The sequence below is a fragment of the Protopterus annectens genome, chromosome 5.part1 (genome assembly GCF_019279795.1).
Source record: "Protopterus annectens isolate FY-2018-M chromosome 5.part1, PAN1.0, whole genome shotgun sequence".
In the NCBI taxonomy this organism is placed as follows: Eukaryota; Metazoa; Chordata; order Ceratodontiformes; family Protopteridae; genus Protopterus; species Protopterus annectens.
This window is the reverse complement of record NC_056736.1, coordinates 720,223,439-720,250,632: the sequence shown is the minus strand read 5'-3', so window position 1 is coordinate 720,250,632 and position 27,194 is coordinate 720,223,439. Positions and strand designations below refer to the sequence as shown.

At 38.6% G+C, this 27,194-nt stretch overlaps 1 protein-coding gene across 1 annotated transcript in view; it reads right to left on the bottom strand.

Moving 5' to 3' along the window:
- MYO7A (myosin VIIA) overlaps positions 1-27,194 on the bottom strand; it is a 1,588,820-nt gene that overhangs the window by 855,315 nt on the left and 706,311 nt on the right. Inside the window, exons 20-21 of the mRNA XM_044073349.1 lie at positions 2,417-2,501; positions 85-303 (exon numbers count right to left, since the gene is read on the bottom strand). Coding sequence (XP_043929284.1) covers positions 85-303; positions 2,417-2,501 — 304 coding nt within the window. The remainder of the gene's footprint in view (positions 1-84; positions 304-2,416; positions 2,502-27,194) is intronic.

Genomic DNA, 27,194 nt, shown 5'->3' with positions numbered 1-27,194 from the left:
GCATAAATAAAAGATTTAAAATCAGTAAATGAGTAATTAGTATCGCTGTTTCTATACTGTTATGGCAAGCATGTAGATACTCACCTCTCCCTTTAGTCGTTTGTATAGTCTACGTGCAATCATACCCCTGGTGTAGGACTGAATTGTGATGACTGCCCAGAGTCGATGCCTGAAAGCCTTCCGCACTAGGAAGCCACGACAATAAGCTTGGAACCGCATGATTCGTTTTCGGGCAACGTGGTACTGTTTATGCAACTTACGCGATCGATACAGTGCTTGAAGGCGTAAAAATCCAATTTTCATCTACAAGGAAAACAGAATTACCAACTTTATCACTAGAATTTAATCGCCTGAAGGTACTGCTGTGCTCAGCTAGATTGTGAACTACTTGGCAAAATGTACACATCTGACATTCACTAGATATTAACTACCGGAACTTGGGAAAAATTTTAAATCACACACTGAAACACACACATGTGCACACGCACACACACAGATACACACACACACACACACACACACACACACACACACACACACACACGTGCGCATGTGCGCACACACACACACACACACACACACACACACACACACACACACACACACACACACACAGAAACTCACATACAAATTCACAAACGCAGCTTACATGGATTGACAATTTGAGCAAGGCAAAGCTTCTCTGCTTCACTCTGAAGATTCTCCCATAGTTATAATGCAGTTAATAACTGCGTGCACTTACATATTTTATGCACTGCTCTGTATGGCTCTTGCTTAGTAAGGACATCAATAAATTTCTGTACTATGCAAGTCATCTGTGCACACCAGGATGCACAAGGGCCTAATTTAAATAAGCCAGACTCAAAGAGTACTTCATCTACATGTGATTCTGTAAACTGTTGCTCACCAGCAGCACAAGACTGTTATACTGACCGCATAGTATCTATGACTCGGACACCCACTGCCCAGCACATGAAACCAGCTTTGCACACTATGCAGCCTCTCTATGAATGCATCACTTCTGTCCACAAGTCATTCAGATTAGATTGTTTAACAGAAGAAAATTACATCTTAAGTCTTACCAGTTTTAAAGCACATAAAAGGAGTTACTGCATGTATAAATGAAATGCTACAACGTTTATGAATAACTCTTTGCTGAATAACGTGATGGTTGTGGTATAATCCTGTTTCCTTTGGTTACATAGTTATCTGAATGGAAATATAGTTAGCATTGCTTTTTAAATTTTTGCTGTCAAATAAGCAGGCATGTTTACTTTTGAAAAAATTTCTTTAAGCAGAAGAGTAACAGAAGACATTACAGTTGAGTGTAATTGATCCGTCACACAGGATCTGCAATTAGAATGTCAGTCAATATTTCGTCAAAGAGTTAGGCTACACTGCAGTGAAGTAGCTTAGTTATTCTTGATAGTAAAAAAAAACTCAGTCACATTCCCAGTAGGTAGTTTTATGGCAGGATTTTACCAGGTAGAACTATGAAAAGTACAAACATAACTCAAGAACAGAAAAGACAAAAACAGCAAAGACTAAACAAACAGCCTGTTACAGTTAGTATGTACAAACAATAATCTTGTCATTACCTCTGCGGGAGGAGTAAGCTCTCTGCAATCTTGGCACATCCTATAACTCTGAGAATGCATACATTCACTTGGTAAAAATGAAATACTTGGTTTTGCAGAAAAAATAAAATATTTCTTATTCCTGAAGATGTCTGACATTACAGAATAAATATTACAATAGAGAGGGATTCATAAGAACTGCTCCTGTTCAGGGAGTGCATGAAGGAAAATTAAAAGCAGCTCAGTCTTAAAGTAACTGCAGTACGTTTATTGGCAGTAAAAAACTTATAACACAAGTTTTGTGATTGTATCTTTTGTTAAGTCTATAGAGTTGTATAGAATCTACCTTGTATATGCATGATAGGTAAACACACAATATAAACTCCTTAATAGGTAATAGTGCTTTTCATAAAAGATAGATGCGCAAATGTAGATTTTATATTTAAGATTTGTACGTCTGCTACATAAATGAAACATTAGAGTTCTTTGCACTGCTGTTCCATAATCCTATAAATAGTTTTATGTTGTATGCTAATGTACGCTCACACAGGTAAGTATGCATCATTTGTATTATAAAACTGTCAGTATAGTGTTCAAATAAGGTAATAAATTATTTGTGTTTTATGCTGAATTTGGGGTTTACCTTTTAAGGTTATTTGATACAGTCTGATGTGGCATTTGGTCTTTTAGTCTTTTGGGTTAAGTTTTCTAGGGTATACATAGCCATAACAGACTCAAACTTCTACCACAAAATTCCTTGCAACTTCTTTGATAATCTAAGCACTAATTATTTACCATGTAAGACAGGAACTGAAGACAGTTAAACATAGAATACTTACAGCACTGAAATTTTTTCGGCACATATATCCCCGCCAGTATTTCTGAATCATCATGACTGACCTTCTGATTTTGACAAAATTGGATCTATATGGAAGAAAAGTCATAGTTTATGCTACATACATTTTTCTACACAAGACAGTTTGAAAATATTTTTAAAAATTATGTACATGAGACAGTCTAATAACACATTTTAAGTTTAATGCAAATGAGCTATTTTTATATATATCTGTTGCAGTCAAACTATTGATTTCTCCTTTCCCCCTCTTCCTTGTATAAAAGCCAGAGTATGTTTTTTTTAGATAGCTTATCCGTTCCCCTGCAATCCCTAACTATCTCATATGGTCCATTTAAACAGAGTTAAACCATCAGCTTGGTATGGCACTGATGTCTGAGAGGACTTTCCCCAAGCATAATCAAATGAAGAGGTCTTAATATAAATGACTTTATTACTAAATGATTTTTAAAGTTTATCTTTTGTCTTAAATTATTAGAAGTATTCAGATTTTAACAAAATACTATGTTAGGTCTTCGGATGTATAAAATATAAGTAAAACTCTGCAGGTAAAAGCTTAACCTGGATATGACTATAGGGCCTAAATTTGGAGGTTCAGAATAGAACGCAAACAGCTAGGTACAGATGAGATAGATCTGAATAAAGGGTGCCATGTTGCTACAGGTAACCTCACCTGTAATATGAGGGGACACTAATGAATGGTTGCGTGTGTTTTCCCAGAAAAGAAAACCTCTGCATGTTACCCAGCTCAGCACTGCTGGATACTTATCAGTTCTTAAATATTACTCAATTCATTTTCTAAACCATTCTCTCTAAAAGTAAGCCGTGAATGCTGAACCTAAAAAATACTTAGTAAGTCTGCATTACAATACATTCCTGAATTTCACATTAGGACAGCAGGTTCAATAAACACTTGAGGGTTCTGAGACATTGTTAGCGACTTTATGTTGTTACTTGAGTGCCTGGTAAAAACACCAGATCTTGCTGTAATACTTAACACAATATTTATGGTGCTTAAGCAGTTAAAACAAACATATTATTGTTTATCAACTTCATGATTGAATGATTTCTAGAAGATGGGTTCCTTCTCATTTCTGACCTTGTCTGATTGAAGTCTACCTTTTCAAATTCACTTGGGAACAGGTATAATACAGCACCAAGTGTCTTTTCACCTTCCCAGAAATTAGTCAGTATGGTAAGATATAGTACAAAATAAAGGCTATAAATATGACTGTTAACCAGTATTTTTCTTTCTTATTAAATTCTTTTAGTGATAACCCCAACCGTCAATATGCCAGATTTAGGGATTACTTTCTAAACAATGTGAGGTATACTGCACGTTGACCTAAAATGTCTTTTCATCCTTGAAGCGTGAAAAAATGTTGATTATAATAAAACAAGATTACCATAACATATACAAAAGTTTAAACGAGTCAGTTGTGTGTCGAAGAAGGATGAAGCTCTAATTAAGAACCGGAAGAGCTGGGCTGACTTGTGAGTTGTGCACTGGAAGAGCTGACAGAGGAGGGTGAAAGTGAACAGCCATCACAGATTTTCACATCCTACGGGGTGGAGGGGATGGTGGAGGCAGCTAGGACAAATCTGTGCCCTGACGGAGGTGTGCATGACAATGAGTATATGCTGTAGCTGGAGTATGGTGCATTCAAAAGCATGTATATTAAGGAGACTACTAATGTGGCTAAACTGATCAGCTGCCATGGGAGACTGGGGTCTAGGACTAACAGAAAACCCCGATAACTATATGGATTACAGCTTTCTTTGACAGACCCTTGGTTGAAGAAGAATCAAGGGGTCAGTCATAGGTTCATAGGTTGGTACTACGCTATCGGCCCTAGGGCCAATACAAGCCTAGCCATAACAATTCCCTGGCTATTTCTTCTCACACTATTTACTTCCCTGGAACCCTGTCTAGCAGGGTGACTGACATGATCCCTGGGGTGAATTTCCTTTCTCCCATCCAATCATCAAGGTTCCTTTTGAAGAGGGCCAAAGAGGTGCTCTGCTTGACATGTATGGGCAGTCTATTCCAGAGTCTGGGGAGTCTCTGGGTCAGGAACCTATCCCTCCAGCATGTTTTGTTTATTGTGATGACAAGGTTTAGATCCCTGAAGCGTGTGGCTCTGAGGGATTGGGATTTCTTTAAGTGTAGCATGTTCAATAGTTCTGGGTTTGACATGGCCTTGTATGTTAAGCAGAGATCGCCTCTGAGTAGATGATATGCGACAGAGTATAGCTGGAGTTTTTTTAAGTTGGCCAGCATAGGGCATCTGCTTTAGGCTTTTAGTAAGGCATTTCTGTGGCCTTTCCAGTTGTTGCAGATGTCTTGAGAGGTACATACCAAACGGGGCATTGTATTCTACAATGGGTCTAATGAGGGATGAGTACAGTGGGGCAATGACCTCCTTTTTCTGGATGAAAAGCCCTTAGTGATGAGGTGTGCCACATAGAAGGATTTCCTGACTGTTGTAGTGATATGGTTATCAATGGTGAGACCACTGTCCACCTGTGTCCCTAAGTCTCTTATCACACTTTCGGTGTTTTGTGTACTGCCACCTATGTGGTAATTCACAGGTACATGTTTTTTTACCAAAAGGGATAACTATACATTTCTTGGCATTGAGCTTGAGCCCATGGCTCTGGCACCAAGCATCTGTTTCTGTAAGGCCCTTTTGTAGAGTATCCACGTCATTTGGGGATTCAATAATGGCTCCCATTTTGCAGTCCTCTGCGAACTTTGTTCGCCAGAGTCCCTTAGTGTTGGCCTGTACTTCAGAGAAGTAAATGCCAAACAAGACCGGTCCCAGGACTGAACCCTGAGGTACTCCACTTGTCACTTGTCTGGAGCTGGATTTGGAGTCGGCTACTTTTACAGTGTGGGTTCTGTCAGTAAGCCAGTTTGCAACCCATCAAGTGACGTAGGGATTAACGCCCAGCTTAGTAAGTCTATCTATGATTCCAGTGTGGGGGATGGTGTCAAAGGCCTTGGCAAGGTCTAGATAGGCTGTGTGGACCACCTTACCCTCGTCCACGGCTCTGGAGATTGATTCGAAGTAGTCAATCAGGTTCAGGAGACAAGATTGGCCCTTCAGGAATGCAAACTGGGTGGGTCCAGTGTTTAAAGGTTGCCAATGTCTTTGTTTATAAGTTTCATGATAATAAATTCCAAGACTCTGCAGATCAGGCTCATCAGACTAATGGGGCGGTAGTTCCTGGGGTCCAAGGTGGATCCCACCTAGTGGAGGGGGATAACTGTATCAGTGCACCACTCAGTGGACACGAAGCCTGAGGTGAGGCTATGATTAAACACGACACTTAGGTGAGATGCCATTTCATTTTGTAGTTCATGTAGTACACAGCCCGGTCAAGAGAGGCTGACAGTTGGCAGGCATAAAAAAACATAAAAAAAACTCTGCTGTCACATAGCTCATCAAATAAGTGAGATGGCAAACACCATTTCCTCACGCTTTCTTTATACTTTAGTTAATAATATACATTTTTATATAGGGCGTTGTGAAGACTCTCTGACTTCACCCGTCTTTTACTAAAAATGATTCATTCTGAGTCTTATATCTATGAATAGGAAAAAGGTGTTTGTTAGTTCACACTTCGATGAGTTATAAGTCAGGCAGACTGTGTTACAAAACTCACAGTGACATGAGTCAGAGTGCAGGGTGACACCTAAAAGATGTACAGTATACATAAACATAAGGGAAATATGTAAACACCCACAGGAGAAGACCTGATTCTCAGGAAGTCTACCATAGTGCTCTAACTAACTCTGTAAAGTTCTTATTCTCATTTGTGAGTACATTTTCCACTTAGACCTTTTACTGCTTTACCCATCCACCTCCAGTGCATTTAGACATTACTGCTTTACCCATCCACCTCCAGTGCATTTAGACCTTACTGCTTTACCCATCCACCTCCAGTGCATTTAGACCTTACTGCTTTACCCATCCACCTCCAGTGCATTTAGACCTTACTGCTTTACCCATCCACCACCAGTGCATTTAGACCTTACTGCTTTACCCATCCACCTCCAGTGCATTTAGACCTTACTGCTTTACCCATCCACCTCCAGTGCATTTAGACCTTACTGCTTTACCCATCCACCTCCAGTGCATTTAGACCTTACTGCTTTACCCATCCAACTCCAGTGCATTTAGAACTTACTGCTTTACCCATACACCTCCAGTGCATCTATACTTCATCAACTCCACTGGTGATGTATCCATACTCCAATCACCATTTCTCCAAAATAAATATTTTATTTTGAGTTTCCAGTAATTTATTTGCATTTGTTCTGTTGTTCTTTTTCAGTTTTATGCCAGCAAGATACCCAAAATAATATAGTGCATCCAAATCTCCTATATCCATGTTAATTTAGTGTCTGTTAAATAGATTTCATAGAGTCTATAATGCAGAGACTGTCTCTGCACCACATCACCCTGCCAATACTCATTGTCATAGGGCACCTGCTGTCCCCAGAAGGGCAAAATAAGTCAAGCCTGAGATGAATTTACTGGTGTGAATCTAATCACTAAAGTTTGCTTTAAATTAAATAAGGATTTATATATAACAGAAGATTATGTCAGAGACTGTCAAAGTGTTGTGTAATAAAATCTATCTCTTCAGCAAGCCTTGTTATTTGTTGATGGAGGCTCAAGTCTCTTGTTTGAATCTTTGTGGAGCCTGTGGAGCTAGTTGTTTTGTGGAAGTGTGAGAGATCAAGAAATGTCCAGTCTAGAATGCTGGACATAAATCTTTATACAGACATTTATAACAGACAAAGTACATAGACAGAGCTTCAAGTCTGACTTGGTAGGTAAAGGTCTGTAGTCTCCTCGTGATTTTTTTAAGAACATTTGGATTCTTTGATATATTTGGACAGATAGATATTATAAAATTGTTCTGATCAGGGCAGGGCTGATCGTGGAAGGAGAACTTCTTCTGAATTGGATAACATACCTATATCTATTAATTGGGCTAGAAAGAAGGGTTCCTTGATTACTGTTGCCACATAGTGGTCAAGTGATACAGAGCTGTCTACAAAGGTGATGAGACCTTTGATGAACATATCATTTGGGAGTGGGGTGCTGTCCGTACTGCAAGCTGCTGCCATGTTTTGTTTACAAACGGTGATGATATCACTCCTTCGCATTTAATTTATGCCAACTTCTAATGTATCACTGAGTTGTATGGTGTCACCCTTGCAGTAGTAACAATATCAGATGCCAGGTGAGCAGCAACATCCACCTTGCAGTCTTTGGAAAATTTAGCCAGCCATATGTCCATGTCAGTTGTTGGTGATCTAAGAGGAAAATGCTAAACAGAAAGTGCCCCAGTACTGAACCCCGAGGAACACTACTAGTTACCTGTTTTGTGTTTCTGTAGTGGCACCTGCTTCGTTAACTATGTGGGTTTTAACTGTCACCTTGTTTGTTACCCATCTTAAAACATAACATATTTGTAATTCCAGTACAGGGAGTAGTGTCAAAGACCCTGGCCAGATGCATGTGTGATGTATGAGCTCTGTGGCTGTTATCTACAACTTTAGACTTTTGCAAAGAAGTTTACCAAATTAAGAAGACATGATTTCCCATTGATAAAACAATACTGTTGTGGACCTACGGCAATATGAGTTTTATTTTACTGGACATTATGAAATCAAATAAAATATATTCTACAACTTTATAAATTAGGCTTGTTTTGATGATAGATCTGTAGTTCCCATGATCTGAGGTGAGCCCCCCTTTATGGAGAGACATAATGATAGCCATTTCCACAGCTCAGAAACATATGTGGCTATGTTTAATTTAAAGAGTTTTAGAAGGGGTTCAAAAACAGTATTTTTGGCAACCAGGTATATTATCACGGCCTACAGTGGTAGTATTTTTAGCTTTTAGAGAGTGCATTTAGGACACATTATATAATAATCTTAAGGGACGAGTGAATTTCCGGAACTTCAGTGACCTTCTGATGTGAAGTTGGCACTAATTTTATCTGCTCAGTATATTAGCAATATCTAGGTTGGAATGTGTACTACCCCTATGACTTAATTCACAACATTGCTGAGCGTTATGTCTTAATCACCTGATGTAGTTAAGGAAGGATTTATGTAATCCTTATATTCAGATGATAATTTTTAATGTGTTCCTATTTTATCTTTCTCATGGCAGCTTTCAGATTTTTGCTGAACCTTTTGTTACTGTCTTAATGTGAGTAGATTTTGACTTAATATAAGTCCATTTGTATTTTTTATTATACTGCTTATTAATGCTAGCGTTCTGCCAAGGTGGTTTATTTTTACATTCCCTAAAATATCCGTTTCTGATATAAAATAAGTATTGAGCAGTTCCTACTCTGCTTAAGAATATCAAGCGCAAGGGCGAGGGAAATGTAGGATACATTTCCACCTTTGCCAGGTGAGTAAAAATTACTGAGTGTAGGAACGATATGTTGAACCAGTTTAATCAGTGAGCAGAAAAGTTGTATTTTGTAGATAAAATGTGCAGCGGAGGAGATGTAGCAGGTGAGGTAAAAACAAACAATTACAGTATCAAGAGGCCTAAAAAGTACTAAACATTATGTACAGTATGATCCAAGAGTAGTACAGGACTATATTTTGTATAGTACACAATTACAGTAAGACAGCAATACAGTAATCCAACATAATACCAATGGTCTGAGGGCTGAATCGGAAACCAAAATTACAGACAGTGCACTCTAGAATGGCACTCTCAGATACCACTAGTGTTACAAGGGAGTCAAGTCAATCAAACAAATGCAATTACAGAGAAAGTTGTTTTGGAAAAAAATTATGCCAAAACAACTTTTGCTGACAGTGGCGCTTTTTCTTTTCTCCACTGTTGTGTACCATCAGATTAAGTTTATATAACTTCCATGGGTATGGTGGTATCCTCCAAAATGGGGAGGGGACAAGGGGTCTTGCCTCTCTGCAAAAAAGTTATCTCTGAGATCCAGCGAAAGCTAGTGTTTTGACATTATTTTTTGCCAAATTGACTTTTGATGCAATTGCGTTTGATCAATCAAAGCGAATATTAATATGAATCGAAGTTCACTCTGATATCACACAAACCATGTATTTCAAAGCTCAGTTGCCTTCAAAAAGAGGAGAGGCTTGTCCAGATGGCACAAAACAGAGCAATAATAGGCTTAGGCATCACACAGTGATTGTGTCTTGGATTTATAATACTTTTTTGCCACATATCTGGATGCATCTGAAACAGTTACTGATAATAACTAGTTTAAGTACAAGGAAAAATGTAGATATCAAAAGCTGTTGATGATGGCTAAGAGCTGGTAAAGGAGCAACAAAGAGCCATCACAGCTACATGAACAATTTGAATGACTTGACCTGTGGGCAACAGAAAATTATTATAAACAAGCAACAGCAGCAGTGTGCACGGCAGAATTACCAAGCTAGGAATAATAAGGAGATTCGGTAAATGAACAATAGCAGCGGCATTCAACTCAGAGCAGTTTGCAACCACATTGTGCTATCAGCAGCTTTAAGCAGCAGTGCAAACTAGGCAAAGGGCCAAGATGGATGAAGAGAATATTAGATATCGGTTATAAATACATTAAAACAAACCAAGTCCAGCTAAACTTTGCCCCATCACTGCACATAGCAGAGCAAGGTCAAAGCCAGTTAGAACTGATCAATCAGTAGCAGTGTGTAGCAATCAAATGAAGTATACTGCTAAGCAGCACAATTTACAAGCTACACTTAAAATTTACACCCAGTCAGGAAAGACTGTATAAAACAATTGTCTGTTTGAAATTATATGGTTACTTATGGTCAATAATTTTTTTTTCTGTTTTACCAATATCATATACACCTGATTGTTTAGGCACCAATGTATTTTATTAAATGATTTCCTTAAAGAATAATAATTTGCTTTTTTGGTGCAATGTTTGAGAGGATCAAATTCTTTATCAGTACAGAAATTATCTAACTTTGACTTGGATGAAAATAATTAGGTCTTCATGGGTTCATACTAGGCAAATGACCACTAGGGCCTTTATAAGCCAAGCCATGCAACCCAAATGTGACCCACAAATTTGATTTATATAGGGGGTAATTTACTGACTGCCTCTGTCCATCAGAGACATTTCCAGTTACACATCCATTAGTCTAAACTGTGATTAAATAGGGATAGTGAGGAACTCTGCTTCACACGGATGGGGAGCCTCTTCGAGACAGTGGGAATTATCTGAAAAACATATCTGTCTATCTATCTATATGTCACAAGCAAAATTTATGTCTTGTAATCTAGTAGTTCTGATAGCATTTATTTTATGGATATCCAAAAGGTTCATCAAAACAGGGTCCAGGGATGCTCTCTATGCCAGTCAAAGATCACTTTTCAGAAGCCTTTATGATAATGAATAAAGAGCTAGGGCTTTTAGGTGATCAGCACAGGACATTGTGTTTACTCCTGTATTTGTTTTGTAAGGAAACTCTGTGGATGCTCTAGTTGCTGCATGTGACTAGTCAGGTACACACCAAAGGGGGTATTGTACTCTATGATGGATCTGATGAGGTCTGAGTACACTGATATGATGACCTCTCTGGACCTAGACACCATTCCCTTGCTTATAAGTTGTGCAACACAGAAAGATTTTCTTACTACTATGGACACATGTTGGTCAAAGGCTAGGTTACTATCTACATGAGTTTCTAGATCCCCGACTAGAGAATCAACTTTTAGGGGTGTTTTATTGATGATGTAGTCACCTATTGTGGCCAACTTCCCAAAAGGTACTATAATATTTTTCTTGGCACTGTGTTTTAAGCCATGGATTTGGCACCGAGTGTTTGTCTGTGTTAGACCTTCCTGAAGGGTGTTTTCATCTTGCAGGAATTCACTGACTACTCCCAGTTTGCAGTCATCTGTGAACTTGGTTAGCTAGAGGCCTCTGACACTGGTTTTGGCATCCAAGAAGTAGATGCCAAAGAGGAGTGGGCCTAGCACAGAGTCATGGGGGTCTCCAATGGTGACCGACCTCTTTGAGGAGATGGCCTCACTGATTCTAAACTTCTGTGATCTATCACTGAGCCAGCTAGCTGTCCATCATGTTAAAAAGGGATTTACACATATTTCTGTAAGTTTGTTGGCAATGTCCGATTGGGGTAGTGTATCAAATTCTTTAGCCAGATCTAGGAAGGCAGTATGCACTGTTCTTCCCCTTATCCATTGACTTCTCTTCAAAGAAGTCCACCAGATTCAGTAAGCATGACCCTCCTTTGACAAAACAAAACTGGGATGGATCCTGTGTCTGGAGGTCTCCTATGTCCTTGTTGATAATTTCCAAAATTCTTTCCATGGCTTTGCAAATAAGATTAGTCAGACTAATGGATCTGTAGTTTCCAAGATATACTGAATGCCCTTCCTTATAAAGGGGGGTGACTGTCACAGTCCTCCATTCACATGGTAGAAAGCCTTTTTAAGACTACAGTTACATAATGACTCAAGGGGTCCTGATAAATCATATTTTAAACTGTTCAAGTGGCATCCTGAGATGTTATTGGGGCCCACTGAGTCCGTGTTCCTGGCATTATTAAGCACAGTCTGTACATTCTCCCTAGTTATAGTTGGTGGTGTTAAGTCTGAAGGCATTTTTTTAGGGGATGGTTGGGGCAAAGCTGGAAATGAATTTATCCGCTAATAGGTTCACTATTTTGCCAGGCTCTGTAAATGTGGTACCATTAACCACTAGTTCTGCACATTGCTGTATACAGCTTGTGAGGTTTCTGACAGCCGAAGAAGGCCTTATGGTTATCTTTCACCTCTTTCACCTGGGAGGCTATCTTAATCTCAACATTGACTTTGCTTGCCCTAATTAGCCCTCTTAGCTGCCTATTTAATGAGAGAGTTTTTCTCTTTATGGGCATAACCCTTCCTGATTAATGCCATACATTTTTTCCTTTTGTTGTATATCCTGTTTATTCTGGGATGCCATCATGGAGTTTTTTTTAAAGCTAGTCCTTGACATGGTTATACAGAATTTCTGAGACCAATTCAGCATAGGCTGCTCTGTTCTCTTGGATTGGAGGGGCATTGAATTTTGACAAACCATCAATATAATTTGCCTTGGAATAGTTCCTGTTACAGGTTTTAATTGTGTTACAGAATTGATTTGATTTAGAAGGAGATTGCATACAAAGCAATCTCTGACCTTGCTTTATTGGAAATACTGCATCTCCGTAAGTCAAATCATACATGGGTTACTTGCTCTAAAGACCTTAACTTGCTATGTGACAATAATAGAAGCTGATGGAGGGACAGACTTGTCACCCAGAGGTTACCACACCTTTGGAACAAACTTCCACTTCATATCAAACAGAACACCTCATTGGCCCTGTTCAAATGTAATCTGGATGACTAGATGAGTAACCATATATTCACCCCAGAGGTTCTACCTGTGTCACTCTTGGACTGGGAGCAATAGGTGCTGATCGTGGAAATAAGGGTAGAACTTGGCTAGGTTTATAAGGGCCCTAGGGCCATTAGCCTAGTAACTTCCTATGATCCTATGATCCTACAGCTTTATGTAAGAATCTTACCAGAGAAGACAAGATATTGGGGGGGGGGGTGAAGCATTTTCCCATATTTGTGTGCACAATGTCCAGTATGTTGGATCCTCTAGTGGGACTATTCACTATTTGGTCAATGGTGTTTGTATTTATGAAGTCCAGGAACCTCTTTGTCATTTAGGATTCTCAGTCTACAGAGGGATAATTAAAGTCTCCCATAATGGGGCATTAGGTTGGATGGTAGTTTCTCCAATAGGTCCAAGTATGCAATGTGAGCTTCTTGGGACATAGAGGGTGACCTATAGCTTGCTAGGGCATGGTACGAGATTTTGTCTATGGTGATCTGCATGTGGAGGAACTCCAGCATGTTATCCTATTTGACCATGCTAGAAGTATGCTTCTTATTGATGTATATTGAGACACCTCCACCTTTATCCCTTGTCTGTGCAGCTACCAGTCTAAAAGTGTGGAAGGCACAGAATCCTTGCACTGTCAGGGTACTCTCTGCTGCTTTAAACCTTGTCTCGGTAACTGAACAGGTGTCCATATTCTCAAGTGTGATGAGAGCTTGGAGAGAGTGTAGTTTTTTATAATATCAAATCAAAACTGGAGTCAGTGAATCCCAATACCCTAATTTGTTGGAGTAGTTTTTTCTTGTCATTAAAGGTAATGGGGAATTGAAACCCTCCTTATCTAAATTATCTAAATTAATGTTATATCTAGAAACTAAAATAGATGATAATTTTTGGAATTTCATGCTGAAATATAACCTAAATGATATACACAATGTTTATAGCAAAATTTTGACTTTAAGATCAATAGTATTAACTACAAATAGCACTATTTGGAAAATCTTTTCATGAAAATATTTGCAAAGGATTTTTCTCATTCCTTATAAAATTCATAATGTTTTTAAAACAAAAGACAATATTTGTTGGAGATGAGAGAAATCGATAGTAGCAGATTGATACTTTATGAGTATGAAAATAATAAAGACTATTGGGATAATATCAAAGATTTTTTAAGGCTCTTTGGACTGATAATTGTATAGTATTTGACTCTCTCCTAATAATGAATGCTCTATTTCCAAATTGCACAAAACTATCACAAAATTCCCTGATATGGACACTCTTAACAATTGCATGGAAATTAATTACGATAAACTGGAAGAAGATCCCAGCTCCAAGAATTGCCACTGCCATAATGAAATGATTTCCATCAAGTTAAGACCAATAAACAATAGTTTTAACTTCAATTATTAGACAAATATAATTTCTCAGTGGCATAGTAGGGGGGAGATGGGCGGTACTTTTTATGAAATGAGAAGCTGGTGGTTTCCTTTTTTTTTACTCAATTTTTTTATTTTAATCATATAACATAGTGAAGAACTGTTTACAGTTTAAATAGAAATTACTTAACTATATACACTATTTACATTCAGTCTGACAATAGTAGATTAAGATAATAGCAGGTCAAATATAGATAATAATCTTAGTACATTATGCATAGATTATCAGGAAGAGTCTGATTCCAGTTGCAAGGTGTCAATCAAAGTCAGAACTTTCCTCCACAGATTAATAAGTAGTGGCATAGGATGGATTCTTAATTCTTTAGTTTTTATACCCATTAATGCAGACTTCTTCAGTAAATAGAGAAATTCCTCCATGGTGGGCACTGTGTTGGAGTTTCATCTCCTAGTTATATATTTTCTAGCTATTGCTAGTATGAGCCAAAGTAAATACAATTCTGTTTTCTTCAAATGAGGAGGATTTTTAGTTACATTTAATAAAATGAATGGTCTAGACAAGACAAATTAATCTGTATATATTGCTTGTAAAACATTATCAATCTTATTCCAATATATTTTAATATTAGTACAATCATAAAAAACATGGGCCTAATCTGTGTTAGTTAAAGCTTGACATCTCCAACATAACGCGTTATTGGATGAGTTGATTTTTGAGACTTTATCAGGAGTTAAAAGGGATCTATGTCAATATTTCCAGTTAAATATTCTCCAATATTGTGAGTGGGATGTTAATTTAATTGAAAGTAGTACATTTGCCTTATCTTCTAATGATAAGGTAGTCAATAAACCTTTAGTTATACATTGCCAATAAAACACATTAGGAGCTATCTTATAAGCAATTATCACTTTAAAGAAATATGACAGTTTGTTCTTTGTATTAGTACAATTGTAAATAATTTCAAACAGCCAAATTATAAATTTGGAGTATTTTGGAAAGATGAGTTATTTACTATTCTGCATAGATCCTTAGAGTATGTTAAAACACTCTGTAATATTAACCAATCGTGTGAAGATAACCCATAAGTTGATAATATATATTGTGCTTCCAAAACATGTAGATTTATTAAGCAATGAAACCAACATATTAAATTCTTATGTTCCCAGGAGTTAAAATCTCTCTGTGCACCCTATCAGGGAAGTTCCTTGTAATACTGAAGAGAAATAAAAATGCAAACCAAAGCTTTATGTCCATATTTGTATTAATGAATTTTCTATATTACTATATTATATTGTAAGTTTATGCTCAGAGAGTACCATATTCTATTATCTTTATCTGTGGTTACGAGATATTTTGATAAAGCATTTTCATTCATTAGTAACCATTTCCAATTAGAATAGTTATGGTTAACCCAGTCAATCATAGTTTTAAGTATAGTAGTCCTTATGCATGATTTGATATCTGGGAATTTTAACCCCCCCCCCTTGTTCCCATTGTCTAATATGATGAGAAAATGCGTTTTTTTTAGGATACCACAAGAATCTTAACAATATAGACATGATTTTTTTTAATAAATCTTTTTCAGGTAAAGGTAGTAGAGCCTGGGCTATGTACATTATTTAGGAAGTAGGACCATTTGTATCAATTGTAATCTATCTTCAAATGTTATAAATATATTATTGCATTTATTCACCAATGTTTTAATTAAAACTATGATGTTGGTGTAATTGGTATTTAGTATTTGCATCATATTCTCAGATAGGACAATCCCTAAATAGTTTAAAGTTGAAATTTGGTTACCAATAATGTGATTTCCGAATGCTTGCACCTCCTCTTTTTTATTTAACATCAAGAATTTTGATTTTGATTTATTACAGTAGAGACCTGAAATCTTTTGAAAGTTTTTTATTAATTCATAGATTCATAGATTCATAGATTAGTACTAAGCTAACTGCCCTTGTGAGCCATTTTAAGCCTAGCCAATTATCCCTGCTCTTGTGAGACTCAAACCCTGCACCTTGTGTTTGTAAGGCAAACACCTTAACCATTAGGCCACCCTCCCACAATTAAGTCTACTTCATGTAATACTACTTTAGAGTTAGGCAAACTAAGAAGCACATCATCTGCAAACAACATTATTTTGGAGTTGTACTGATTGTATACATCTATGTTGGATTGTTGCTTATTAAGATGGCCAATATCTCTATAGCCAATGCAAATAAAATAGGGGACACTGGGCAACCTTGTTTAGTACCTCTAGTGATCTGAATCACTTCAGAAGTAAAAGGTCCTATTTTAATGAATGTTAAGTTATTTTCATAAACCTTCTTTATCTTCTTCTTCTCTTTCGGCTGTTCCTGTTAGGGGACACCACAGCGGATCATCTATTTCCATTTCTTCCTGTCCTCTGCATAGTGCTCTGTCACACCAACCACCTGCATGTCCTCTCTCACTACGTCCATAAACCTTATCTTTGGCCTTCCTCTTTTCCTCTTATCTGGCAGCTCCATCCTTAGCATCCTTTTCTCAATATACCCATCATCCCTCCTCAGCACATGTCCAAACCAATGCAATCTCACCTCTCTGACTTTGTCTCTAAAGCGTCCAACCTGAGCTGACCCTCTAATATACTGATTCCTAATCCTGTCCATCCTTGTCACAGCCAGTGCAAATCTTAACATCTTTAACTGTGCCACTTCCAGCTCTGACTCCTGCCTTTTTGTCAATGCCACTGTCTCCAACCCATATAACTCTTTATAAGTGTGATAAAAGAGACTGGAAAATCAAATATATGTAAAACAATAACTGAATACTCCCAAGGAAGGAATCAAAGGCCTTTTCTATCTCTAGACCAATTATCAAAGCTTCTTGGTTTTCACTATTTAAATAATCAATTAGTGTTAGTATCCTTTTAATGTTGTCTTGTGTATGTCTATTATGTATAAAACCGGTTTGATCTTTATTAATTATTTTGGACATTGGGATTTTTATTCTGTTTACCAAAATTGACATGAAGATTTTATAATCATTATTCAACAATGATATTTGTCTGTAAGAGTTACAATAATTAGGGTCTTTACTTTTCTTTATGATGGAGTGATTAAAGAATATCATCATGAGGGGGGAATCTTTGCAAGTGATTGTATTTCTAGAAAGGTTTTATGTAATAGAGAAGTTATGGAAGTGGTAAACAGTTTATTTAATTCTATGATTAAACCATCCATCCCTGGTGCCTTACAGGGTTTACTTACTTTAATTTTATCTTTGATTTCTTTTTGTGTGATTGGCTTTTGTAGCTCTATTTTTAATTCCTCAGAACTTTTTTTATGTTACGAGTTATATTTTCTAGATTGAAATGCTTAGTTTTATTTATTTCACTTTTATGATGTTTAGTATAATGATTTTTAAAAGTATCCAAAATGTCACCTATGTCTGAGACCTTTTTTCCCCTTCCCTTCATGTAAGATGCTCACAATATTATTGTTTTTGTATTGCATTTCAACTTTCATAGCTAGGTAATGTAAATGCTTTGGAGAAGTAGCATAAGAAATTATTTTTAATCTTTCCATGGCTTAATTAGCTTTGTGGGAAAGTATTTCGTTAAATATTTTATTTACGTCTTCTGCTTTCATTTTATTCTCTGTAGCATTTAAATTCTTACTGGATTTAAGCATTAAGAGTTGATTCTGCAATTCCTTTAATTCTCATTCCCATTCTTTGAGCTTATTTTTGAACCAACTAATAGTTTTACCATATATATATATATATATATATATATATATATATATATATATAAATATATATAGGCTTTTAATGAATCCCAAACCATAAGTATGTTAATTTCTGGTTTGTAATTGGTCTCTAGAAAAAAATAAAGTTTGGAAACTAGTCAAGGTTTAAATTCTTTGATTTTGTAATGTATGAAGGAATACTGGAAGTAATTACTAATGATTTAAATTCCATATAAATTTCCAGTACAAGGGAGTTATGGTCCGAGAATGGACATGGCAGTATTGAGAAATTTAAAATGATTGAATATAGATCTTGAGATACATATAGTTTTTCTATTCTGGTTTATGTGTCATGTCTATAGTCTTGATGTGAAAAAAGTAATGAATTAGGTCCAATAGCATTATGAGCATCTCTTAATTTGAACATGTTGGTCCATTTTTTTTTTAAAGTTTAGCAGTAGATGATAGTCATGGGGACTTTTTATTTGTGGTTTCTGTGATGTCCATAATACAATTGAAGTCACCTCCTATTATTAAATTGCCTTTAGAAATAGTTGTAGCAAGATCTAAGTGCTTCTTAGCTAATCCCACCCCCATACTTGGAACCAAGTATAAGTTCACTAAAGTCCACATTCTGTTATTGAATTTTAATATAACAATAGCTATAAGTCCATTCTGTCTACATGTTTTAAATAACTTCTGGGTTTAAAGTATTCTTTTACAATAAAATTGTTACTCCTTTAATCTTTGATTTATAGGAAGACTGGGCTAATGTTATGTAATTATTAGGATCCCGTGTAAATTTATCATTGTTTTTAAAATGAGTTTCTTGTAGAAAAACTACCTGAGCTCTGTTTGTTTCAGATATCTTAATAAGTTAGATCTCTTATTTGGATTATTTAAGCCATTAGTATTTAAAGACACCAATGTTAAGTCCACGTCAGAATTCTTTTAGAAAAGGACTTTGTATTGTTGAATTCCTAAATACATAAATCTCCTCCTGTAAAGTTAACATTATGTTAATTAGCAGATTTCTAATTATCTTAATCAACAATGTTTTTTTTTTTCAAGCAGGCTGATTAAAAAGATTTAGGTCAGGCTTCTTAATACTAGAAGAAAAATTAAATAATAACATGTTAGTAAAGTTTAAACTTATATAACATTTAACCCACACTAAACATGGAATGAAAGACCTTCCTAGTCTAACAGACACACATAAATCTGTTAGACTAACCATCATAACTTCCTTTTCTAGTCTTTCCAAGCCCATAAGACAATAAATATTAAAGGGGAATAATTATAGATTAGATAACTTGCAAAGTTTACTATTCATCCAATCAGGCTTTAATTTCCCTTATTTACTAATGACTATATCAATACCAGTCAGGTATCGTTAGTGAAAAATGATGTGAAGGTAACTGATCACGGTATACAAAAAAACAAAAACAAACAAAAGAGTTCTTATTATTGAAATTCAATAAGAAAGATGAAAGTCAGTGTGTTTTTGATGCTAACCTTCCTTTTATACATATTAATCATTTGACCTACATACTTTTTAATTCTGGCATTTAAAAGGTATGCAATTAAATGAAAAGGTCATCAAACAAATTGTCTAATTTCTTTCTTAAGAAACTTCTAAAGTTACATAGAATATTTAGCAGATCAGTAAATATTGGTGGTTGCCTTTTCTTTTAAATATTAACTATAAACACCACTAATTTCTCAGAGGGAAGCCAAAAAAAAAAAAACGAAAAAGAAATCAAAGCAATTATATACAGACATATGTAAACAATATCCAAAGGATAACTTGCTGTCAAATGTTACTACAACAGCTCAGTATAACATAAACATAATAATAGTATATTCCACTCATAAAAATTCCATTTAGTTAGGTGGTTATAGAATTAATTATTGATCAACAATTCTATGCAATTTTTATCAGTTAAAGGTTGTAACAATGTTAGATGTAACTCTGCATGTAAGCCTTGGGTGTTATATCAGTAGTCATTAATGTTTTCAAGAATATAGTATATGAGAGAATTAAATACAGGCTTACTAAAATGCATCTGCATATCTACAGCTAGACTAATAACACTTAGACCAGATAAAAGTCATAGCTTAGCTATTAAGGATGTTACTTGCTTATTTTTGAACATTATTACCTATGTATATCCTGAATTTTTTGGAAAATAATTTATAAAAGCACTATATATCTTATATAGACTTTAAATCTAAATTTTTAATCACATATAGTGCTTCTAAGTAGAATAATAACTTTATTATAAAGTTTGTTTAATAACCATAAAACATACTGTTGCCTTGAGTTCAGTTTTACCAGTTATCATTAACTTCCCCCTTCCAGGAAGTATAACAACCAATCAGTGAGTATGCTTCATTCTTTCCATAGTTTGTGCTGTGCCCAGAGCTTAATGTAATATGAGAAGGTAACAGACTAACAAATGAGCTGTCTCGAGCTCTGAAAAGCTTCACCACTTTAAGTTAGGAAAAGGATAGATGTGAAGTTGTTCAATCTTGCTGTGGGTTCGGAGCTGATCCATCGGCTCCGAGCTGGTCGCTTTCCAAGCTCAAGATCTTTGAGTAGCTCGAGGCACAGTCCCTATCACATGATGCTCTCCTACCAACCCCAGATCTAATTTTCCACTGCAACAGATCGCACGATCTTCGGAGGAAGCTCAGGCCAGTAACCTTTTTTTCTTCTTAAAAGAATATAAAACTACTTATTTAGACTATCAGGGATCTGATATTTGTGAGACTTCTCATATTTATTGTAATTGTTGTTCAGTGAGTTAACTGGATATTATATTTTTGTCTTTCTAATTCGGAGCGGTTGCTCCTAAGCTTTAGCCTTTCTTGAGTTGCATTTACTTGACAGGGATCTATCAAATTTAATTCCCTATCCCCTTATTTTTCATAGAATTGTTGTATTTGAACGTTTTTTGTGTCAAATAATTCTTGCAGTCATTTGCAGTTCAGGGATCTGAACTTTCTAACGAGTTTTAGTGGTTTTTCGACTTTATTGATATTGTTATCAGGGATCTGATATTTGTGTGTATTTTCTTTATATAATGTCTGAGAAACAAAAATCAGGACTTAAAAGGTGTGACTGTGGACAGAAGATGTCCATCACCAATAACCACGTTTCTTGTATGTACTGCTTGGGTCCACTACATTTGCAAGAAGACTGCTCTATCTGCCATTCCTTCAGTGGCAGGGTTTTATTAGAAAGGCGAAGGAAATTGGTGGATAGAGGGCTGTTGATGCCAGATTTTCAAGAAGCATTAGACAAGACTGACCAGACCTCCAAGTCCTCGAAGGGGTCGAAGTCTTCTAAGGTGTCATTGGAGCACGAGTCTTCTGTTCTGAGCACCTCTGGGAAGACTCGGTTGCCAGCTCCGCAGCTTTCGGAGCTGTGCACCGAAATCTTACCTCGGAGCCAAATCATAGTGTTGGAGCTGGTGTCGGAAGTTTTAAAGTCCCCGATCCTTAAGTCAGTGGCTTCTTTGGCTCCTTCGACCCATTCTTCCAGTACCCTTTCCAACATTGATGTGGACCGTGTGGTGCAGAGACTTTTGGTGAACCCAGCCCTGGCCAAATTGCTTTCAGCTTCGACCCAGCTGACTTCAAAGCCTACGAACCCCACCATGATGTCTGCCCCTCCGAAGCCAGTTGAGCCTTCAGAGCTGGAAAGAGGATCTGATAGTGGTGGAACCTTCAGAGCCGAGGCCTGTTCCAGTGCCCTTGGCCCATTCAACCTTGACTTCTTTGGTTCCGATCGAAGAGTCTCGGAGCCGACACTCTCTCACTGGATCCGGGAGAGAGAGTCGAACCGATGCTTCGGTTCCGACTCTCCCTCTCAGGGCTTCGGCACAGATGAGCTCAGTTCCGTCCTCTGGTTCAGAGCCCATGGTCTCGGCCCCTGGGAGGTTGCTGTCTTCTTCAGAACTGGCAGACTCCTTGGGTCAGGAAACCGGTGCCTTCGATGCCATGAGGAGGGTGATGTCTGCTAATACCCTTACCTCTTTGGATCTTTCCTCTTCCTTCCCTAAAGGGCCGTGTTCTGTCCCTACACCACAGGTCCCCACCAAGCGTCGAGACCCAGAGCCTCAGGTAACCCCATTGGGTGACCCCTGCTTGACTGAGACTTCACCAGACACCCCCACTGATAAAGTCCCCAGAAAGTGACTGTGCAAAAGGAGGCATTTAGATTCCCCTCAGAAATCCTTAACATCAGACACTGACTTAGAGGAATCAGAAGGGTCCCCACGGTCCTCCTCTGAAGATGGCTCATCTGCAGACACCCTGGAAATATTAAGGCAGAGGGGTGACTGGCAGTCCTTTACTCCTACTGAAGGCCTTTGGGTCTCAACCTTCCACCTCCTGGGTTACTCCGCCCTTTGACGAATTAATGGACTTGGTCGCTTGAAGGGTGTAGGAGTCTCTTGATTCCATGGAACTGGTCCCTAGGAGGCCCATCAAATTTATCACCTCCCCTCAAGACAGGTCTTTTCTTACGAAGGGAGTCCCAGTTGATGCCATGGTGGTGGCGGCGGCCACCAAGAAAGAGATGTCAGAAACCTCTTCTTCTGTTCATCCTCCTAATAAAGACTCTAGGACTATGGACAGATATGGGAAACACATCTTTAGTTCTGCGACATTTGCAATGAGATCGCTCAACTATTTAACCCACTTTATCTGTCTTCAATGAGATCTCCTCAAAGCACTTGGAGATACTCTACAGGGCAAAACAGATGATGCTGTTTCTGAGAAAGTAACGGCACAGCTTAACACCCTTAATTCTATTGTGAACTCATCCATGCGGCTCATTTCTTATGCAGCCGATGGATCAAGCCAGGCAGCAGGTTCAGCGATAGCTCTGCAAAGACAATCCTGGATGTGCTTATGCTCCTTTGTGGAAGCCTTCAAGTCTTCCTTTGTTAATACCCTATTTGATGGCTCTCCCTTGTTTGGGCCTAAAGTCAAGGAGACACTCATTAGCTGTGAGCAGGAAGGAAAGACTCTATGTGCCGTAGGAGTCCATTTTTCCACCCCCACTAGTCCATACCCCAAAGGGCAGAAAGGTGGAAAAAATGTGGTTCCGAAAGTCCCAAGGAGATTTCCAGAACACACGTAGTGAACCACCCCCCCCCAGGGGCAGAGGAGGGGGTATAATGGTAGATGCCACCCAGGCAGCAGAGGGGGTCCGCAGAACCAGGGTGACAGGGAGCAGTTCCTTGGCAAGCCCTATCAGCGTTCCTGAGAGGAGGCCCGACCGTCCTGCTCTAGAGGCAGTCGGGGGTCGCTTAGCTTTATACCCAGATGCCTGGCTAGGAATTACATCAGATTATTGGGTAAAAAGCATAATTACCAGAGGTTACATCATTCCCTTTTCAGAATCCCCTTCCATTCATACAAGAATCCCAGACGTTCCACTCAGTCTGCGGAATCTACCAACCATAGAAATTCAAAGGCTGCTAAAAAAAAGAGTTATCCAGCCAGTCCCGGCAGACAAGATAGGATCCGGAACTTACTCCAGGTTCTTTCTAGTTCCAAAGAAAACATGGGACTGGTGGCCCATCTTAGACCTCAGCAAACTAAACATCTTTGTCAAAAAGGAAAAGCTCCGGATGGTCACGCTTCAATCGATACTTCCGTTTCTCGAAATGGGCGATTGGATGTGCTCTATTGATCTCAAGGATGCATACTACCACATCAAAATGGCCAGGCCATCCAGAGATCACTTGCATTTCTGGCTGGGGGCCAGTCACTACCAATTCCGAGCTCTGCCCTTTGTTCTCACCACAGCCCCCAGAGTGTTCACCAAATGTATGGCAGTGGTCACGGCTCACCTGAGACATTTAGGATTCCATGTGTTTCCATATTTGGACGACTGGCTCCTCACCACCACCACCAGGCATCAACTAATTTGTGCCAGAGATTACACTATCAACCTGTGTTCCAGGTTGGGCATAACCTTAAATTTTGAAAAATCTGCTTTATTGCCGTCACAGCATATTTCCTTTATAGGAGCAGATCTAGACACCACCACCTCCCTGGTCAGATTGCCTCAAGAAAGAGTAATATCTTTGCGAAGTCAGGTGTCCCATTTGTTAACGGAAAGGAGAGTTCCAGCATTCCAGGTTCTGAAGCTGTTAGGCACCATGGCAGCTACACTCATAGCGGTTCCTCTGGGATGAATGCACATGAGGATACTCCAATGGTTACTATTCACACAGTGGTCTTATCAACAGCTTCCAATGTCACACAAGATTCTTCTGACAAAAGTTTGCAAAAAGGACCTTCTTTGGTGGTTGAACAGCCACCAAGTTACTGTAGGTTGCCCATTTGTACTTCCCCCTCCCACAGCCACAGTGACCACGGATGCTTCCCTGATAGGGTTGGGGGGCTGTTTCAGGGAAGAACTGTCCAAGGCACTTGGTCAGACATGGAATCCCATTTGCACATCAATATCCTAGAGTTGAGAGCGGTGTTTCTAGCGTTGCAACACTTTCACAACTCTCTACCTCGAGAGACAATTGCAATACAAACAGACAACATGTAGGTAGTCTGGTACATCAACAAGCAAGGGGGAATCAAGTCTTACCCCTTATGCTGAGAGGCCCTGAGAGTTTGGCAGTGGGCTGTATCCACTGGGCGCTTTCTGATAGCAATGCACATATCTGGGTCAACCAACATGATAGCGGACAAACTGAGCAGAGCCATTCTGTTGCCTCATGAGTGGTCCCTCAAAGAACGAGTGGCAGAAAGGATATTCCACAGATGGGGCCAGCCTTGCTGTGACCTTTTTTCATCCCAGATGAATGCCAAATACAGAAGCTACGTTGCCCTGTAGCCTCTACTGGGAGACAGCCCAAGGGACTCACTTGTACACGACTGGCCCTCGGGTCTCCTTTATGCCTTCCCTCCAATCCCTCTGATTCCCAGATTCTTACAGAAAGCCAAAGCCTGGGAAGGACTGTTATTCTAATAGCCCCATTTTGGCCTCGGCAGATATGGTTCCCCTTCCTACAGCAATACCAAGTGGAAGAACCTTGGGTTCTGGATCCAGTGCCAGACCTTCTGACTCATTCATCGGGACTTCTTCATCCCTCTCTTGTCTCCCTCAAACTGACAGCTTGGCTGCTCCACTTCCCAACCTAGCCAGGTCACATGATTTGTCTCCAGCGGTTCAACATATTTTTGTTTCCTCTCACAAAGTCTCCACCAGGAAACTGTATAACAGAAAATGGAGGCGATTTGTTCTTTGGGCTTCTCCACATGGTATCAATCCCTATGTCGCCCCTATTCATAGTATTCTGGAATACTTGACTTCGCTCTTTCACGATGGAGCGGCAGCTTGTACGATAAGGGTTCAATGGGCTGCCATATCTAACTTCCATGTGAGATGCAGTGGTTCTAACATTATGTCCCACAGATTATGTAAAGCCTTTTTGAAAGGAACTCATCACCTTAGGCCACCTATCAGACATCCTGTTACTCCCTGGAATCTGAATTTGGTGCTATCTCAACTCATTCTTCCCCCTTTTGAGCCTGCATCATCTTGCCCTTTTACCCCGACAGAATGTCTTTAAGAACAAATCCAACCTTTCTTACTAAGATCTGCTCCGAGGCAAATCTGAACCTGTCTATTGACCTTTCTACTTTTTTCAGACATCATGCTAATAGAATGGAGTACATGTTACATAAGCTTGATGTTCACAGACAATTGAGGTTTTATTTGGACAGAACAAAAGAACTTAGGAAATCTGATCAACTATTTGTTTCCTATGCAGACAATAAGAAAGGTTTGTCTGTATCCAAAGTTACATTGTCCAAATGGATTTTTGATTGTATAAAATTTGTATATTCTTCAGCTAAATGAACTTTAGAACGTGAGGTGAAAGCTCATTCTACCTGGGCTGTTTCTATGTCTTTAGCCCACACAGCCCATCTACCTTTGGACACCATTTGTGCAGCTGCTACTTGGTCCAAACCTCATATGTTTACCACTCATTACAAAGTGGACAGGGCCTCCAGGGACAGGGCTTCATTTGGTTCCACCATTCTCAGGAATATACTCCTGTGAGCCGCCCAGGATTAGGGTGCTTGGGACACTACCCATGTGTAAAGAACAAATGGCGAGATTGAACAACTTCACATAAACAAGTTATGTTCTTATCATAACGTTCCATGTGAGTTGTTCACCTCTCCATTGTTTTTATACTCCCTCCCACCTTCCCTCTCCAGGTTATGGAAGAACAGGTATGACTGGTGGTCTGGTTGGTCTTGCTAGTGTCCTTCTTTCCAGCCAGATTATTGTGTAGCTATTGTAAATAGTTATGTACTATGTACATTTTTTTGTACTTGGATGCTTGGTATGTTTTTTCTTTCTGGTTCAGCAAACTAGATCTCGGGTTGGTAGGAGACCATCATGGGATAGGGACTGTGCCTCAAGCTACTCAAAGGTCTTGAGCTTGGAAAGCGGCCGACTCAGAGCCGTTGGATTGGCTCCAAACCCACGTGTAAAGAACAAAGGCGAGATGAACAACTCACATGGAACGTTATGGTAAGAACATAACTTCTTTTTTTCCCGCCTACCGAGTAGACAGCCACAAACCTCTCCCTTTTTTCTCCTCTTCCGAACACTTCACTGTTAATTGACCCCTTTAGTTTACAGTGAGACTCACATCTATAAATCCCCTGGAATCAAACATCATGTCCATCTATACACACACAAATTTCTAGTCAAATCTATACATCATTGGGGACATAGAGACCATTGGGTATTCCAACAGGACAAACCAGGCATTTATCAAGCAGCATACATGATGCATACCATAAGAAAATCATTTCCTTCTTACCATTTCATAGCAGTAAAACATCAATCCGACTCAACCACAGTAACTTTCCCTCAATTTCAAACAACCATCTGCACCCAACCAAGCCGAGAGCCATATAATAGGCCTTTCAATAGCCCACCCCCTGTCAAAAGTTCATCTGTAAAATACAGTAGAAGTTAAGTTTAATATGTCAGTAAGTTCCTGAATAATTGTCGCATTAACTTACAGTGGATTTTGGGCATCACGGACAGCCTTATCTCAAATGTTCATGTCATTTCACACCAATTAGGCATTATCATCTCAGTTAAGGAACTAAACTCACTGCAAGCAATGAGTATACACGGAT